General features: G+C 36.1%; 1 protein-coding gene across 2 annotated transcripts in view; it reads right to left on the reverse strand.

The window, feature by feature from the left end:
- Positions 1-20,935, reverse strand: part of CDK14 (cyclin dependent kinase 14) — a 667,802-nt gene that overhangs the window by 326,856 nt on the left and 320,011 nt on the right. For both annotated transcript variants that reach the window (XM_027768492.1, XM_027768493.1), the window contains exon 8: positions 7,936-7,998. In XM_027768492.1, coding sequence (XP_027624293.1) covers positions 7,936-7,998 — 63 coding nt within the window. The remainder of the gene's footprint in view (positions 1-7,935; positions 7,999-20,935) is intronic.

A 20,935-nucleotide genomic window follows, 5' to 3' on the forward strand; every position in this document is an offset into this window, starting at 1 on the left:
TTGATTCCTTTGTCAGATCCAAATTGTTACAAGCAGATAAGCCGATAATGCTAAGCATGAAAAAGACATATTCTTAAAAGTAAATGCTAGCCATATTGTAACCAGAAAAATCACTGCTCAGATCGCCTCTGAAAGTCCAGCACAATATGGAGTGTCATACAGAATTTAATTTTCTTTTATTGTTAATTCTCTAATTTCTACGTAGGGAAAATTATTTTGTTATAACAAAAATAGTATGAAAACATTCAAGAGTAGCCTGAGCAGACACTAAGACTGAATGTCAAATTTTAAAAACATTTAATAGCCTCAAAAAATAATCACATGTCCTAAAATACAGAATGAGAAAAGGCTCTATAATATTCACAGTAATACATCATAGGAAATCACTGCATGCTAAGTGAGAGCTCTAACAAAGAACGTGGAGAAAATCAGGTGCCCTTTGATTTTCTATCTGAACGTTAGAAAGTCTCATTTAGCAATCAATCCTCAGTGCCATCTGTATAAGATGATCTTAATTTGGCATAACATTACTCTATCTGTTACACACCTGCCTGTTCTCTGGACTATGAAAGAATAATAGCAAGTTTTCAACCACAGTAAACCTCATCTCTTTGTAATTAGTTTATCAAAAAATGAAGAGTAAAAATCAGCTTCATGCCAATAGGATTTCAGAGTCTCTAAGACAGGGAGTTCAGTATTAACTTTGGTTATTTTCAATTATTCAAAAGAATGGCAAATGTGGTTTGGTAGGAAACTAAAAAAGCCATTATGATAACATGGAAAAGGAAGTACATTACACACACACACACACACACACACAAAACAGAACAAAACAAAACCAAAAACCAGGAAGATTCAACCTAATCATGGTAATAAGATTCTAATATCTACAGTTCTGGATATTAGCTGAAGATGGCCTCAATTCATCTTTCTTTTTTTTTATGAATCTTAATTTCCAGTCTCTCATGCTTATCAATTTTTAAAGAACACATGAAAAACTGAATAAAGGATGGAATTTAAATTGTACAGTCATTTTTTTTTAAATTCAGTAGTCAATATATATATATGTTCTGTATTTGACTATAATAGCCAAAATCCAATAAAATTCACAGTGAAAGGCCTATAACAGAGAGAAAAATTAACTATCCTTCCCAAATAATTCTAACCAGTTTCCTATATACCAATTATCATGTTCTCAAAATCGGTTGCTATGCCTTTAATCATCATAAATATTTATAATAAGGCCAATGTCCTCAGGCTTTTGATTCAGGTTTTAAATTGCCCTCTCAGTAATTAATTGCTAAAATTGCTCATTTGTCAAAAAATGATATTATGCTTAGAAATAAGCCATTAGTTAATAGTGCGTATGTATTTCTGAATCCCATATTGATAATAGACACATTCTATAGGCAATTAATGTAACAAAGTGATTCTAGAAATATAGTCAACATTGACATTTTTTTATTATGAATCTATTCTGGTGCTTATGAGAAATATATATCAAGAAAGATTAAAACTTTCATACATGTTTTGCTGGGAAAAAATACAAAATTAGAACGGTCTGTGTTTACTGTGAAATAAGGAACTACATGTTGGTCCAATTGTTCTCTTTTTCTCCCTTCATTCCTTCATGATACACTACCTCCGTAATTAAAATTCTAATAAAAACACACTAAGAAACAATATCCTCAATTCTTAAGTGCATAACATTCATGTATTTACAATAAATAAGATATGAAATATAACAAAGAAAAATGTCCATTTATGAATCCAATATAAATGTTTAAAATGTTTCTACATAGTGTCATGCTGGAAACTTGAAACAAAGTCAAAATGGCCAAATTTACAAGCAAAACAGTTTAATTACTGTGTTTTCTTTTTGTTCACCATCATGAATATTCAGAATTTATTACATTCTGATCATTTAATGATCTGTGCGGTAGTTAGCCAAATACAGAGCTTCAGAGTTATTAACAGGCATGCTCTTCTGAAGATAATAGGTTATCTCGCTTGGGTTTCACTTCTTAAATTTCTAAAAAGTTATTAAAGGATCTTATTTTAGCTCTTAATTAATAGCTAGCACAGCATTCTGAACAGCTGTTAACTTAGTAAATATTATTCTTACATTCTTCATTTTGTATTCATAGATTTAAGTGACAGTAAATATCATCACATGAAAAATATGTTAATATATCAAACCAAAATACCCATGGGACATCTGTCACCATGTCATAGTCAGACTTCTTTGAGAATAATTTCACCTGCAGTGCAGATCCTTAATACAACCCTGAAGAGTGCCTTGTCTCTAGGCAGACAAACAGTGAGGGAAAGCCAATGAATAATTAGGTGAATGGCCTCCCATGGAAACCAACATGGTAATAAGGGCTGTCTGCTTCTATGCAAGTCGGATGCCAGAACACAAGGCATTAACAAGCTGCATCTATTTTTTAACTTTCTGTACCCTCAGAGAGTATCACTATTATCTTCAATATGAAAATGATAATAAGTTTATGTGATTGAGTGCTTATAGAGTCACACGCACACAAAAACAAACTAATTACAGCAGTTTAACATATTAATCATGTGGTATAGGAAAAAGAACATTGGACAAAGAGAAGAAGAGCCCTTTAACATGTTATTTAATCTCAGTGATCCTGATGTCTGTATGCTATAAAATTTGGGATAGAATGAACCATTGCTCTGGGCTGCTGGTTCTGGAATAAGCTTGGCTATTGTAGAATCACTTGCAGAAGTATGTCTTGGTTTTTTTTTTGGTTTTTGTTTTTTTTTTTTTAAATTATATTACACTCAACATTCAACTTATTATGATTTGGTAAATGTTAGTTACAGCTGAGCCATGAAGTTTGCTATCAAGACCTTTTCCCTCCTGCACAAAAACGAGCTCTTCCTGGTATTAATAATGACTTAGTTCTTCTGTTTGTTCTTTGTTTTCCTTTTCCTTTGTGGTTCTCAACACATGCACTTTTAATTTTTGTATAGAATTTTGAGTACTTTTATTGATCTCTGCTGAGAGAGAGAAAGAAAGACAGAGAGAGAAATGGGGCATCCCCAACAGGATCTGTGTGCTACAATCCACATCTAGCCTCATCCTATCCGGATTACAACACATGCACAGGTGCCCTGTGTGTGCACAGGAAGACCCCAGGACATGAACCCAAGACCTTCCCAAGAGGGCCAGCACTGTGGAACATTATTGTGTTATCACTTAACCACCGTGGTTGGCCCTCAACACCAAACACTTTTCCCATCTTGTAAATAAATCTACTCAAACACAAACATTCTGTCTCACAATTTTGTCTTCCTGTTGTCTCTTCTGTAGACTTCTGGCCTGTCTGGCTTACCTTCCTAGCCTGAATCAAAATTGTTACCCTAGGATCCTCTCCATCACTGTTATGAGTGTTTTCTTTCCTCTTTCCTGTGGTAGACTCTGTTACCTGGTTTCTTCATCTTCTCTTGATTTATTCCCTGAGTTTTAGTAGAGTGCATTTTTTTGGGGGGGAGGAGAGGTTTTTTTGCTAGAGGGCGCGTGTGCTCGCCAGACAGACAGAGAGAGACAGAGAGACAGAAAGCAAGAAATCACCCCCCAGGGAGGATGGTCACGCTGCAATCCCTTCTCCTTCATTCTCCTCTCGGGATCCTGGGCATGCATGCACATGCGCCTAGTGTGAGTTTTAAGCCACCGGGTCCAGGATGCGAACCACAGTCGACTACGTGAGAGTCCAGCGACATAGCCATTATGCTAACTGCTGGTTCCCTAGAGTGCATTTTCAAGCATCTTCCTGAGAAAGGATGTACAAAAATGTTGTATACCCTGCACTGTGGAAAACAATTCTTTTACCCTCATGGTTCAGTGTTAGTTTGTATAGAACTCTAGGTAGAAAACATTTCTACATCTGAATTTTCAATATATTGCCCCACTGCTCTCTCTCTTTCACATTGCTGTTAAAACACGTATCTGTCATTATAATTCTTGATCTCCTGTAGTAAAACTGCTTCCTTTTTTGTAGGACTTTCTTTTACTCAGTTTCTGAAATTTTACAAGAAAATGCATTATTTTCTATCTATTTTCATTTAATATTCAGGGTATTCAATGGACACTCTGATCTAAAAATTCAGGGCTGATTCTGTGACACAGCAACTAAGCACTGTGCAGGCGAGCTTGATTCAACATGTCTGGCCAGGGTCCACCAGCCCTGGCCCTGGTGGCTCACAGGTTGGATGTGGGTGTATATGCCCAGGATCCTGATGGGATAGAAAATTGGAGAAAATAAAAGTTGTGATGTGAACAGGCCTCAGTCTCCCTTTCCCTCACCCTTTGTCTCTCTGTCTCTCTCTGGTGAGAACATATGCCCTCTGGCAAATAAAAGAGAAAAAAAAAAGAAAGAGGAGAAGGAGAAGAAAATTACATAAAAAAAAGAAAAAAAAATTTACATTCTTACTATTTTTTTTAAGTACAGTTTAATGAGTATTACTTTAATAATTCCCTCCTCTTTTTCCTCCAATTTTTTGCATGTTGGATCTTCTGGACTGGACTGCTAATTTTTTCATACCTTGTTTCTCATTTTTCATCTTTGTATATTTTTGCTCTATTTTCTGGTAAATCTCTTCAATTTTAACTTCCATCTTCTAATGTTGTTTTTAATTTCTTACATTTTCAATTTCCGAGAGCTCCTTTTTGTTCACCAAATTCTGCTTTTAAAAAATAATACAAGATTCTTGTTTGGTGGATGCATTATTTCTTTACCTAAGAATATTCATGATAAAGTTTTTTCCCTATCTTTTCCTTTTTATTCAATGCAAGCTATGTTGCTTTCTGCAAGTTACTTATTTACTGAATGGAGTCTTCACTGTAGAGTTGCTTGGATTCTTTAGGCCTGGTCTCTTGGACCAAACAGATTATCTGCAGAAGACTCTTACAATCTTCTTACTTGAAGCATGACACCTGTTTTCTTTTTTTCTTTTTTAAAGTTTATTTCTTTCAGAGAGAGATAGAGAAATGTACAGCAAAAATAGGACAAAATTCTCCAACGATACTGGCTTGAGGATAGAAAACATACTGATATTTTGTGGAAGAACTTTTCTCTCTCTGTTTCACCAACAAAATTTTCTATTCAACAGGTTCCCAAGTCGTGTTCCTTCCTTCAGTCTTCTCAGTCAGTCAGAAACATGAGCACACAGGTGTGTACCTGTATAAGTTGCCTTGTGCACCAAATCCTTATTTTCCACATGGTTTCCAACACTGCAAAGTGTTGTATTACCATGGTGGTTGGGCCAACACACCTGTTCTCCTAAGCACCCCAGGCCAGGACGAGTCCCTTAGGTTTCTCCTGTTCCCAATTTTCCCGCTTCCCATTTCATTCTGGAACATGCCCATGCCCACTGAAAGAGCCTTCAGGTCTGTGAAAAAAAGAGAGGCCAGGATTGCTGGCAAGTACAAATGACCTGCAGCCCAGTAGGGGGAAGGAGTGGTGGTCTTTAAAGCCATACAGGGTCACAGGGAGAGTGAACATATGCTGTGGATCATGGGATACAACCTGGGTTCTCATTCCTAAGTCTAAATAAATGCCCATACTTACTACTTAAAGAGATTTTTAAACTCAATTCTGACTCTGGGAAATAAAACAAGAGATATCTATCTATCCAGAAGGGAATGCAAAAGGTTGGGGGGGGGGAAGAATTAAAATAAAAGTTTATTCTGGTGCAAAAAAGTTTCAAAGTGCACTCATAAATTTTTATCCTCCAAAATGTGTATTCCCTGAACTTTATAAACCCTTCATTTATATTTAAGAAACTTTCTAGGTAACTCTACTGTAGAATTAAGTTTGAAGAGCTTTTAGGTGAATACTGAGGTTTCTTACATCATTAAATATGTCAAGAGTAGAGACAGTCTAGGAAATTCTAGGAAATCCTCAAGGAACCAAAGATGTCACTAGCTATGTGGAAAAGGTTGTCAATATATTTTGCTGCCTTTTAGATATTCAAAAAAATAACTAATACCTGAACACTGTGGTTGCCATGTCTAATTTCTGTGACATTTTTATTCAGACTACCCATTTAATTCACCATTAGGTTTCTTACTACATCCTAGGAAGCATCAATTCTTGCAATATTAACCTTGTTTATGGCCACAGTGCAACTGGACTTGGAACAGGGAGCAAACACTAAGGATTTGAACTATAATCAATAGCCATGGGATAAAAAACAAACAAACAAACAAACAAACAAAACGTGAAACTTGAATAAAAGCTGCTGAAACACAGTTTCAAAAAGTACAACCTAATCACTGAGAAACAGTAACTTAAAGAACCCTCTCCCTCGAACTATTAGGAGATAAGAAAAAATACAATGTAATGAAAGAAGCAGAATGTACAGCGAAAATAGAACAAAATTCACCAATGATACTGGCTTGAGGATAGAAAACATACTGATATTTTGTGGAAGAACTTTCTTTCTGTGTTTCACCAACAAAATTTTCCACCATCACTTGCCCTTAACTAATGGCACATAGAGAGTCTAGAGAATCAAAGAAAATTAGAATATAAGGCTTAATTCTATTATCTATTCCAGAATCACTTATATAGCAACATTCTCGCAAATACTTAAAGATCCATAAATGAAAAACAGTTGAAAATTATTTAGTAGAAACACAGAGGTAAGGGGCCAGCAGGTGGTGTGATGGTTAAGGCGCTGGACTCTCACATCGTTCGAGTCCAGACCCAGCAGCCTGCTTTCTCCCTTTTCCTTTCTCTCTCTCTCTGTCTCTCTCTGGATGAATTAAAAAATAAAAACGATAAAGTTAAAGAAATAATTCTAAAAAATTTTTAAAAGAAACAGAGCTATATAGTCATGTATTGATTTGAAAAGATATCTGCAATATCTTTTAAGTGAACAAAATAGCACACAATGACATATACATACTATTTTTATAAATAAATAAATACAATACAATGCATGTAAATATATACCTCTATAAGAAAAGAAAAAGATTACAAAAGAAAACATATGTCATGCTGCAGAGTGGAACAGATAATGAATGTAAAGAAATGAGATGAATAATTTTACTTCAGATATATCCATAATACTCAATTGGTTCTGAAGATGATGAAATATAGTCATCTAAATGACAAATATAAAAACATCATTGTTTTCATAAATTTAATGTTGTATCTTCTAATTCTCTTAATATACTAAGAAAGAGTTTCTAGTTTCAAGCTTGAAAATTGGGAACAATTTTCCAAAATTGTTGCTGGTTTAAATCTTAGAAAAACTTAGCTGTTTTGATATAATAATCTAGTAAAAGATACAAAAAAGAGCAGTAAAAGGTAGAATGTGTTTATACAAACAAATCAAAAGAACACACTGTGAACCCACCATGGCACTGTTTTGGGTCATAATGATGCTTTCATTGAAACCAACTGGTATTCAGTATGCAGTTCCAAATTAGAACTACCTGAGTGTCCCCTTACCACCGATCACACTCAAATGTTCTTCATTCCAAAAAAAAAAAATGTCGGGGAGAGGAGGAACAGCAGGTGGCTTGGTGGTTAAGGGTGCTGGACTTTCACATGGCTGACTGTGGTTTGAGTCCTGGACCTGGTGGCTTGCTTTCTCACTTTCTCTCTCACTCTCACTCTCACTCTTGTTCTCTGTCCCTCTCTGATAAAATTAAATAAAGTAAAATGAAATAATTCTCTAAAAAAAAAAGATAAGTGCAGCAATAATACTCCAGTGAAAATATTTTATGTTAAAAACATGATTTCTAATAACTAAACTGATGCAAAGATTATGCTTCACTTCTATTTCCACAACATTTCAAAAAAAATTTTAAGAGGCTATGGTGGAGATGTTAAATACTGGTTCAAAAAATGCGTATCAAGAATGCTAGCCCTTGGCTTAAAAAGGATCTTTTCCTACCTTCACATTTTCTGGATGGAGTCCCCCAGGATGCTTGTCCATGTATTGACATAAATCAGTGTGCTAAAAGAAAAAAGGGAAAATGTATTAATATCCTTCTGGGAATAACATGATAAATCGGTATCTTTCTGCGTCAAAGTCACCATTACCTTTCTATTGAATCAAATGCAAAACAAGGGGGGTGAATTTTTCAGTATATACAGTTGCATGCTTCCTCACCCTCTATTTTTAACGACAATTGAATCATTATCTTTACCTCTAGGCTCTGTTTTATGTTAAACATGTTCGTGTATTAAAAAGAATACATGTCCCGGGACCTGCAGTTAGTGTAATGGCTATGTCGCTGGACTCCCACGTAGTAGACCACGGTTCGCATCCTGGACCCGAAGGCTTAAAACTCACGCCGGGCACATGTGCGTGCATGCCCAAGATCCTGAGAGGAGAATAGAGGAGAAGGGATTGCGGTGTGGTCATCCCTCCTGGGGGGTGATTTCTCACTTTCTGTTTCTCTGTCTCTCTCTGTCTGTCTGGCGAGTGCACATGCCCTATAGCAAAAACCTCTCCCCCGGAAAAAATAAATAAATAAAAATAAAAGAATACATATCCCTAGTTTGTTGAGTGTCTAATTTCCTTTTCAATAAATATGTATGTATTCCCATACATACACATATATACACACATATATACATAGGCGCACGCGCACACACACACACACACATATATATAAAATTGCTATAGAGTGTATGCACTGTCCAGAGAGACACACAGAATGAGAGAGAGAGACAGAAAGCAGTAAAGCATCCCCCGGGGGCCATAGCCACACCATAATCCCCTTTTCTACACTCTTCTCTTGGTATTTTGTATACACACACCTGACATTGTCTTTCAAACCACCAGGCCTAAGACAAACTGCTAAATGATCCAGCTGCCTTAACCACCATACCACCAGCTAGCCCTATTCCCATACATTAAAAAAACACATATACCATTAACCAATGCAATCAAAATTTCATTTATCTCATGTTTTGAGTACAAATGCAAATTTTTATCATTAAAGTGACATAAAAATACTACAAATATAGTATGCTAGTAAACGTAATAATAGGACTTATTTAATTTTTCACATCTATACTCACAAAAAATAACTTCAGGTTTCCAGAACTCCTGACTGTGTTTGAGCAGATACACTTTATAAATTAATGGAAATACTCTCAAAATTACAAACTATGGCAAATATATCCAAATACATTTTTAAAATTCCTAGATACAGCTTATGCTATTATTATTTTGAATATGCCAAGTTTAACTTGCACACAATTGTACATTTTCTTGATACTTTTTGTTTATATTATAAACTACATAAAATTTTCAACAAAGTATATGGAGGTACATTTAAATTTTTCATCGCTTATTAGAACATACTAAAATATTTGTAGGGACAAGTCCTGTGACTTAGTAATTAAGGGAGCCAGGTTAAACATAGCTGACTGGGGTTCAAATTTCTGCCCTGTTGGCTTGAAAAATGTACATATGTTCCCCCAAATCCAGAAAGGGTGGAGAAATGGGGTTGCCATGTGACCATATCCCATTGGGGGGGAGTTTTCTCTCTCTCTCTATTCCTCACTGGGAGTGCACACACCCATTAGCCATTAAAAAAAGGGGGGGGTGGAATAAGAGATTTGTAACTTAGAAACATTTAATCATTCTATAAAAGCCAATGAACATGGGGCCAGCAGGTGGTGTGGTGGTTGAGGACACTGGACTCTCACATGGCCAACCGCAGTTTGAGTCCTGGACCTTGCAGCTTGCTTTCTCATTGTCTCTGTCTCTCTGTCCCTGTTTCTCTCTCTCTGTCACTCTGGTCAAAATAAAATAAGATAAATAAATACATAAAAACTTTTAAAAAAGCCAGTGAACATGAGCACTTGTGCTCTTTTATCAGACATGAATTACTGAGGAATTACCACTTTTATAATACATTCAAGAACCTCGCCGTAGCCATTGTGAAGACAGTTCGAATCCTGTTACTGAGATTTTATTGCATGCCAGGTGGTGACTGCTGAGGAATGAGTAGAATTTAGCTTTTCTTCATTCATCATGCACTTTTTGAGCCCTTATTATGTTCCAGGCATCACACTAGCCACTAAAGACACAGAACTGAATGAAACAAATGCAAACAGAAAAAGACATGCCAATAATTACAATAGAGGATGTTGTGAATTATTTTTAAAACACTAACAAATAATATTCACGGGCATAAGAAGGGGGACCAAAGGCAGTCTAGATGCTGCAGAAAGGTCTCTGTAGGAAGTTACTTCTAAGTAAGACATAAATGAAGGTGAACAAAGCCATTTGAGACACAAACGAAAAGAAAATAGGACAGGATAAATAAATGCTCTTGGGTATGTCCTGAGACAAAACTGCCTTTATCTTGGACAACACTCAAAGTGTTTAGCTTCTAAATCAAAGTCAAACTCCACAAGGGCAGAAACTATGTTTGACTTGGAAAGTATTGTCTCTGATCGAGACAAAACAGAAAACACAGGGAAACGGAAATAATATGAGGGGAAATAGTTTTTCATATACTATAGTTCATAAAATACAACCCTAAAGTATGATTACACTATATTCCATGGCATCCTTCCTGAATAACCATACAGAAGTTTTATTTCATGCATTTAACAGAGGAATGAATTTGGGATCCCAGACTCCACGCTGTAACTTCATAATACCAACTTTCTGATTTTTTAAAACAGGAATAACATCACCCTTAAAGAAGAACAAATAAAGAACATGAGAACATTTGCTTTTGAAGAATAAATAAAATAGTATATGAGAAACTTTTTTATCTATGTTACACATAAAAATAAGGGATTATTTTAAATAATGCCCGTTATACAATAAAATACATGAGGGAAAGAACTGTATCTAATAAATTCAATGCTTCTTGCACAACAAAATGATAAAAAGAAAGCACATTTAATCAATGACCACATATCCCGCCTAGTCACAGTGGCAATAGCATCACTCCTTGAAAGGCTGGAGGCCACATGGAAGACATTAATAGGCCCAAATTACACATTTTATCATATTTTGTCTTTCTTTATAACTTCTCTCCTTATATCTAACCCACTAGATGATGTGATTTATACTGATCCAGAAATACAAAACTAGGCTTAATCATTACGCCAGAAGGTACTTCTTAGTCATTCCATTTTCCAAGTCATTCTGGGTATAAAAATTCTAAACACAATGAGGCCAGCAGGTGGCATGGTGCTTGGGACACTGGACTCCCACATGGCCAAATGCAGTTTGACTTCCAGACCTGGCGACTTGCTTCCTCACTTTCCCTCTTTCTTGCTCTCTTTCTATCCCTCTCTGGTAAGCATGCATGCCCTATAGCAATTAATAATAATAGTAATGATAAATTCAAAAATTAAATACATAATTCTTTCCAAAATAAAACTCTGAACGCTTAAATCAACTCCAAGGCACAGAAGTAACATGCTGCTCCAGAGAAGTTGATCCCACATGGGAACTATGGTCCAGTCAGCCTAAAACATGCCAAGCACACCAGTTTGTGACCAAGAGCCGATGGGCAGGAGCAAGAGGATTGCAGCATGATGAAACCCTGTGAAGAGTGTTCATCATCATCTTTCTCTCTCTCTCACCTGTACATACACATTCTCTATCATGAATAAAGGGGAGGAAGTTCTTTTAGATCCATCTGGTTTGACTTCTAGCTATTTCTTGCTGTAAAACCAAATGGAGCACCTACAGACTAGATCTTTGGTAACAAGCAGAAAGTTGTTTCCCCCGGGCTTTAGCATGGCTCTGGGCTAACATCTCTTCTTTTTACTACACTGTGTCTCACCTCATCCTCCTACACCTTCCAAGACATTCACCTTTTCGTATATTCCACTCCCCCCTCCTTACCCAGTTATGAAACTGACCTCGTGTCAGGGGAAAGAAGCAACATCTCTCCATCTAAAGTCACTGATAAAAAGGCTATTTAAAACTGAAACTCAGATAACCTCGTGCACATGAAATTTTGCCCGTTTTCTTGGGCAAAAATAAGTATAAATCAATTGTTAAGTAGATTTTACCATTCAGTATGTGTTTATCTTTCTGTATTTTATCTAATTTATTATCCATGAAATGAGGGTTTTCTATTGCTGACTCTTCAAATGATGAAACCTCCTATTCACAAGGTATTTCATTCCTCAGAATAATTCTGCTTGTGCATTTGCATTGGCTTGTAGATGGAACTTTTGTCATCAGGAAGGAATCTAATAAAGCCCCTTTCCGACACATGCACTTTTTCTACTCTCTTATAATGTTAAGCACGGTGTCCATGATACTTCTTAGCTAATTTTGATGTTCTTCTGAAGCATGGCCCAAATCTGACATTGAAAATAGCATACCCCTATTTTAGCACCTAGGCTAAAAATAAAGATGCCATTCAAAAGAGATGAACAACAAAAATCTTCATTTTGAAGTTATGTTAAACATAGCTTCCACATTCTTTACTCTGTTTCATTAATTTTCCATTTGACAGTGAGAGGAGAGGCAGTAATAGCTTGGTGAATAATAGGTTTTATACTATGTTTAAACACCAAAGTTCCATTATATTTTTAGTTTCAAATTGCTAAAAATCTAGATTTATGAATAAAAAAATGTAAGTGGAAATATATGATTTAAAAAATTGGGATATGGGGTCAGCAGATGGTATAATGGTTACATTGCTGGACTCCGTGTAGTCAACCGTGGTTTGAGTCATGGACCAGGTGGCTTAAAACTCATGCTGGGTGTGTGTGCATGCATGTCCAAAATCCAGAGAGGAGAATGAAAGAGAAGGGACTACAGCATGGCCATCACCCCTGGGTATGATTTCCTGCTTTCTGTCTCTCTGTCTCTCTGATGAGCGCACATGCCCTATAAAACAAATCTCTCTCTTAAAATAAAAATTGGGATATGTTAAGAACTAGTTCGAAAAATGTGCAAATGGAAAGCATAAAAATATAGAGACTTCTTTCTCTGACTGATTTTTCAACTGTTTATAGAATCCCCAGTCCACATACCAGTCTGATTCCAGACATCCAAGTCCCTCCATGGAAATGACACATCAAAAAAAAAAAAATTTAAGTAGTGTTCTCCATAGGAAGAGATCATATCAAGAAATTGGTCTGTGCAATAGTTTTTTAGGATTTGACATCAAAAGCACAGTCAAAATAGACAAATGCAATTACATCAACCTAAAAGGGTTCTAGACAGTAAGGGAAATAATTAACAAAGTGAATAGACAACTTACAAAATAGAAGAAAATATTTGCAAACTATAAAGTTAGCAAGAGTTATTATCAAAATGTGTAAAGATCTCAAACAACTCATTAGGAAAAAAATCAAACAGCAAAAAAAGAAGACTGGACCAGCTCCATGGCCTGGTAGTTAAGGAAGCAGGATCCCACATGGCCAATCATGCAGTTAAAGTCCTGAACCTTGCGGCTCGGCTTGAGAAACACACTGGGCACACGTGCTTCCATGCTCCAAATCCTGAAAGGATGTAGATATAGTAGAGAAGGGATTGTTGGTGTCACTATACCCTTCTGGTGTCACTAACAGGTTCTCTGTTAAAAATATACCCTGTTGGGGTGTCTTTCTCTCTACAGTGAGTATATATGCCCTCTGGCAAATTAAAAATAAATTAATAAATAAGACAAGAGACCTCAATAGAGGGGCCAGCAGATGGAGTAGTGGTTAAGGTGGCTGGATACCCACATGGCCAATGGGGGTTCAAGTCCCAGACCCAACAACTTCAAAGTCATGCCAAGCACATGTGCTTGCATGCCCAAAGAACTAGTTGAAAAAATATACCAATAGAAAGAAGAATGAAGGAAGGGACTGTGGCATAGCCATCATCACTGGGGGGTGACTTCTCACTTTCCCTCTCTCTGCCTCTCTCCAGTGAGCATACACACCCTATGGTAAAAAGCCTAAAGAGAGAGAGACCTCAAAAGACATCTCTCAAAAGGAGACATACAAATGGCAAACATGTGTATGAAAAATGCTCAATATCACTAATCATCAGGGAAATACAATTCAAAATCACAATGCAAGTGAACCTACTCTTGTTAGAACTGCTTATCTCTTCTCTTCTTCTCTTCTTTTTACTTTTTGAATGCCACAGAACACATGCACTCACCAGAAAGAGAGAGAGAAAGCACTCCCTAAATGAGATGTGGTAACGCCATAATCCCATCTCCTTCATTTCTCCATTCTGTCAGGATTGGAGGCAGAAATGCACATGTGCCCATCATATAACTGTGGTATAAGATCAGGACTTATTTTTATACCACAGTCTACCATGTGGAATCCAGCTTCCTTAACCATAAGGCTCTGGGGCTGGCCAGAATAGCCATTATTAAAAAGACAAAAGACACCAAAGCTGGTGAGGATATCGAAAAAGGAAACCCTTCACATTGGTAGTAGGACTGTAAATTACTACAACCATTATGGAAAACAGTAAGAAGTTTCTACAAAAAAACTAAAAATTGAAGTGCCGTGTGACCAAACAATCCCATTTCTGGATATATATCCCAAAGAAATAAACTTGGCATATCAAAGAGATATCTGCACTCCCATATTTGTTGAGACACTAGTCACAATAGCTAAGATATAAAATCAAGCTAAGGGTCCAACAGTGGATGAATGGATAAAAAAAAAAAGCGGTATAAATATATAATGGAAAACTATTCAGCCGTAAAAAAAAAAAAAAAAGAAAAGAAAAAACAAAAGAAACTTCTGTCATTTGGAACAATGTAGATGAACCTGGAGGGCTCAATATGTTAAGTGAAATAGGCCTGGCACAGAAAGACAAATAATACTGCATGAAAGGAATCTAAAAACATTGGTTTCATAAAAGTAAATAGTGGAATAGCAGTTACCAGATGCAAACACGGGTAGAGGAGAAATGTGGATTAGGGAGATGAAGGTCAAAGGGTACATAATCATAGCTAAATAGGAGGAACAACTAAAGAGATCTATTGTATAGCATGGTGACTATAGTTAATGAGGATATATTGTATTCTTGAAAAACATAAAGGGTGAAATATTTTCAAAATACAAAAATAACTATGTGAGGTAATGTATTGGTTAATTAGCTAGATATAATTATTCCATGATGTACATACACTTCAAATCATTATGTATTTACATGATACATATATACAATTTTATCTGTCCATTTAAAAATTTAAATTAAGTTTTTAAAATGAGAAATGCTGAATATCAATAACCATCAGGGAAGTGCAATTCAAAATCACAACGTAAACCATATACTCTTGTTAGAACTGCTCTCTCTTTTCTTTCCTTTTCTTCTCTTTACTTTTAAGTGCCAGAGGACACATGGACTCACCAGAAAGACAGAGAGAGAGAGAGAGAGAAAGCATTCCCTAAATGGAGTATGGTCACACCACAATTTGCTGAAGGAAAGGAGTATTCAGTTCCACTCTTCTGTGGTGCCAAAATCTATGGCAATGACAGTACCTACCAGTGTGACCAAAGAAGGAAGTATGACTGACTTGATGCTTATTCTACCACTGTCCAATTTCACCTTTGTTACCGTTGTCTCATATCTGTGACACAACACACACTACATATGCTAACTAAAATCACACTTGAAGGATGGTTATGAACTTTCGAGGAACTCACTAGCGTCTGAAGTTTTTAATCTATTTCACCTGTAGCTCATTAGCGTCATGTGATTCACTTGGGAATTGTTACTGCCGAAGGCAACTGAAGACCACTCATTTGAAGTTGAGCCCTCCTTTCTTCTGCAGCAATCAATGCCATTTTCCTCTAGGTGTAATCTCTGTTTTAATCAGCCTACTTTACTGAAAGAATTAAAACATCAAATTACTGAGCAGTTAGATTCAGACTGCTCTTATATACAGTCCACAGGTTTAAATTGACTTTAAAATTGCACTTTTTCCCATTAAGCTTTACAGTATTAATCTATTTCACTTCCAAATCATAATTAATTAAATTATAATGTTGTGAGTTCAAAAAGAATCTCATCAATGAGAAAAAAATGAAAAGCTTTAACCAATTTATCCTTTAAAACAAAAAAACACAAGCATTTATTATGTCTAATAGAGGAAGTCTGTACTCACTACATATCAGAGGGGCCCATTTTTTAAATGGAGGTTAAAAATGAAAACTGTGCAAATAGTCTATCAAATATTATTTAGGCTTTGTGCTAATGCATCAAAATTTCCTAAAATCTTTAATAGCAAAAACCAGGCATCCATGAACCAGCAGAAAAGTGCTATCTCTTTCCTCTGAAGTGGAGATTCCTATTACAACGAGATTATTGTGCCTCAGGTTGCACCGTAAGCAATGGTATGATAATAGAGACACTATGAACTCCCAATCTATTCCATTATCACTCATTCAAAAATATGTTATTCTCAAATATTCCATTGTTGCTCTGTTCTCACACAGATTTAGTTTACATATTATGAAAAGCCTGTTTTGTGGGATTGGTTTTGTTTGTTTGTTTTTGTTTGTTTGTTTTTTCACTTGGCTTAAGCCACTTAGGAAGTGTTCAAAATTCTACCAGTAAAGCACACATTTATCCCTAGGGAGGATAAAGGTGGTTAACACACACTATACATAAAAATCCTTTTATAACAATCGCAATGCTACAGTTCATTTCCAATTAGCTTATTCATTTCTATATTCTTCTTCTTTCGGTCATAATAAACCTGTATATGTTGTAGCTATTCTTGAATTTTATCTGAATAATTTCAGTTATCACTTCTGAATTCAAAATGTACGGGCAACCCGGGGCTGGTGACACACTTCCATCATGCAAAACCAGCAAACTGAAAGATCTCTCCCATTAAACCAGAAAACGTATCACTTGGCTTCTGGTAAGACGCCAAATGGACAACAAGACTGCTGTAAACCATTCTTCTCTGATAAAAGCAATGCCGACATTCATACTCCAAGAGTTCAAGAGTCTGAAGTATTTTCAACACTAGAGGAGCTAATTTTTAAACCCAAATATGCAATTGTATCCACATCTATATCTGTAGATAAAATGGAGTCAGGATGTTTTAATACAGCTCCCTCACTTCCTTATCCTATTTGAAGGCCACAGGATAAACAACTTATGTTATTAGCTGTACTATGCTAGTGTGCTTGTTAGGTATCAATAATTATGACTATGCTATCTGACATCCTTGAATGTAATATGTATGTGCATGTGCAACAGTCTGGTTTTGACAATGAGCCACCATTGCCTACAGCCCCTTTAGGACAAAGGAAGTGCCTGGCCAGCTGGCTATCCAACCCTGCTCAGCTCAGTCTTGGTTCAGTTATCCCTGCTCAGACCTGAGAGCTGTGGCTTGAGATGGTCTTGGTTTGGCCCAGCTCAACTCTGCACATTGTGAGCTCTAAGAAGGAGGAAGCACTTTGTGAGCACTATTGCTGCAGCTCTATGAGCTCACTAAACTCAACCAATAAACAACATGACATCAGTGCCTCATGTCTTTTTTCAGCTTCCTGTGTCTCCATTTAACCCATCTTTCAGAGGAGGAAAGAACGTTGTAAAAACAATATTAATGTACTTTATTTACTTCAAAAAACTTTAAAGAGATATACACAATTTTGCTTTATAAAATTAAATAAATTGAATGTATAATTTTTGGAAATTTCAAAAATATTGGAGAAATCTAGAAGTAGAACATTCTACAGAACTATATGCTCTTCCAGCATTAGAAGAATATGTAAAATATGTTCTCTTGAAACAGTGGAGGAAAGTACTACACAGTATGATTTATATACGCTCTGGAAAGTCACAAGTGTAAGTCATAGACCAAATTTTAACAGAGTCAAATAGCCACTTTAAAAAGATTCTCATGTTATTTTGAGGCCAAGCTAATCTTTTAAAGGGAAAATAAAAACTCAGTGGGTGAAAAGAATGTAATGCTCTGATCAGCCAATCTTCTCCAGATTTTTTTTTTTTTAAGGTTAATGAAGTAGGCCACACAAAAAGTTTTGGACTCAAAGCTTGATATGGAAGGGGGGAAAAAAGAACGGGAAGAATTCTCAGGAATATCTTAACTCTGAAAATATTTTCTGGAGCTTCCCTGTTAAAAATATGGAAATTTTCTGAAACTACAGGGTAAAAGCAATGTAAACAAAAAGGATTAGAATCAGAGAACTAAAGAAGAGAAGAGAGATAAAGAGCAAAAAAGAAGGCCCAGCTGCAGTGATGCAGGCAGTGGGGTCTCTGTTGCACAATGCTGGAGACCACGTGGGAAGACATCCCTAGTCTATCTGAATGTGGGGATTCTTGCTGACTGTACGCCTAGCTGCAGGGCGAGGAAGAGGATCATGGCATGAAGACACCGTCAAGGGTCTCTTTCTCTTTCTCTCAAAAGTAAATTAATGAACTTTAGAGGGAAAAGATATACAGAGAGAAGGAAGACAGAGGAATCAAATATGGCTATCCTGGACTAATTTTTGCTTGCTATAAAGTTGGATCATAATCTTGTTTCTAAGGCATAGGAGTAACACCCACATAGGGACCGATTATATTAGATGGGTGGGCCAAAAAATTCTATGAACCATACTGTAATGAGTTTCAGGCACATGTTATCTTTAATTTTGAAGATAGTAATTCTTAAATTTATCATAAAAAAGAAAATATTGAACAATTATAAATGTGTTAATTTTGTCACTCCATCTTCTTTATGGCATAGCAATTGAAAATCTATTTTCAAACTTAAAATGGATGAAGTACTGTAAAAATGTATAAGATGAATAAAAAAATACCCACATTTAGAAACTTACTTTTCACTATGGGGGAAATAAGAATGACAATCAAATAAACATATATACTCACTCTTCTGACCTAAAATGGTAAATTTATAATATTATTCATATAATTTTTCCCAGTCAAGACAATTTTATAAATTTTTTTCTAAGAAATATAAGTAAGGATTTTTTAAAGCAATGTTATTAAGATTTTACAGTGAAAAGTATTGTGGAGTCCTCAAACATGATAATGAATATCTGATTATTTATGGGGCAAAGGTTGTAGGCCACAGACTGCAAGATGGGGAGGGGGAGGAGAAAAAAAAAACTTTTAAATTAAAGAAATAGTTTGAAAATAAATTTCTAGTACAGGGAGCCAGCAGGTGGCGTATTGGTTAAGGCTCAGGATTCCCATGTGGTCAACCACGGTCTGAGTCCCAGACAAGCAGCTTAAAACTCATACTGGGCTGCGATAACTATTGAATATATTTAGACTAATTAAGTTCACTGACAGATCATTTGGGGAGGGGGGAAGCACAGAGGGCAATCATGGATGCCAGGGACAATGTGGGAGGAGGATGGGGAATCTAGGATGGTAAAACAAAAGGCAAGGTATGCAGGACACAAGAATTGGGAAATTATTTGCTGAGAACATATATGTTGAAGTGCTTGATTGAGCCAATGCACAGTGTATTTAGGATGGAAAATTCATGTGTGTGTTGTGATGGGAAAAAAAATTATAATAAAAAATAAACTATAAATAAAAAAAAAGAGAGAGAGAGAAGAGGATAGAGAAAGATAGCAAGTGAACAATAGAGAGGATGTTAGTGATTTAAAAAATTATAATAATAATAATAATTATTGGGAAATGCATGGAAAAGACATTGAATGATAAAGCGGGGAGATTGATGTCTCTGTATTGACTGACATGCATGGCATTCCCTTTTGAAAAAGCAATGGAAGTCAATGTAAAGCTATATGTAATCCAATGTAATATAAAAAAAGAGTATGATGATAATATAAATAAAATTAAAAAAAAAAAAACAACTCATACTGGGCATTGCGTGTGAGTGCCTAAAATCCTGAAAGGAGAATGGAGGAGAAGGGATTGCAGTATGTACATCACCCCTGGGGGGTTGGGGGGCTTTTTCCTTTTTGTCTATCTTTCTGGTGAGCACATATGCCCTTTTAAAAAAATCTCTCCCACCCTCCCCCAACCAAATTTTTTTTTTATTACAGAGGTAGAGTTCATCTAAATCTTCCTGGCTGGTGATAATATATAGAATATAAGATGATAAAGCTTTCAGAGAAATTGTTGGCAAACAGTGAATTATGTAAAAGAAGTATATAAAATATCTGTTTGTTGCATAAGATGAAAGAGGTCATTTAAGTTAGTATTGTTGTGGCACACAAAAAGCATAAGTATTTTTAGGTAATCTTTCTCTTTTTTAGATAAAATCTTATTTTTCAAACATTTCAATATATTATACATAAAGGGGAAAAACTAATTTAGTTTTCTCAAACTCAAGGAGTAAAAGAATTGCACCACCAGTTTTTTTAAAAATTATTTATTTAATTTTATTTATTGTTATTATTTTTATTTTTTAATTTGACCAGAGAGAGACACAGAGAGCAAGAGAGAGGAAAAATGAGGATGCGAACCACCAGGTCTGGGACTCAAACCATCCTCAGCCATGTGAGAGTCCAGCATCTTAACCACCACACCACCTCTTGGCCCCCAACATTTTTTTTTAATTCAGATTTTCATTGGGAGGAGCTGGTGATAGCAAAACAGTAACACCAGGACACACACGGAAAGATCCAAAAGTGCTGGGCACATGCATGCATGTACCCATTTTATGAGCCAGTGAGATTGCGGAAGACGAAGGCCCTCAGAGTGTCTCTCTTGCTTTCTCTCTCTCAGAAGAAATGAATAAATTTTTGTAAAAATTTAAGATTTTACCTACACAGCATGATGCTCTAGAGTAACTGAGGAGTGGTGATTAAGAATCCACAAAGTTAGGGAACCAGCAGTTAGCGTAATGGCTATGTCGCTGGACTCCCACGTAGTCGACCGCGGTTTGCGTCCCAGACCCGGTGGCTTAAAACTCACGCCGGGCGCGTGTGCGTGCGTGCCCAAGATCCCGAGAGGAGAATGGAGGAGAAGGGATTGCAGC

This window comes from Tupaia chinensis, unplaced genomic scaffold (assembly GCF_000334495.1).
Source record: "Tupaia chinensis unplaced genomic scaffold, TupChi_1.0 Scaffold146650_1, whole genome shotgun sequence".
NCBI classification, from domain to species: Eukaryota; Metazoa; Chordata; class Mammalia; order Scandentia; family Tupaiidae; genus Tupaia; species Tupaia belangeri.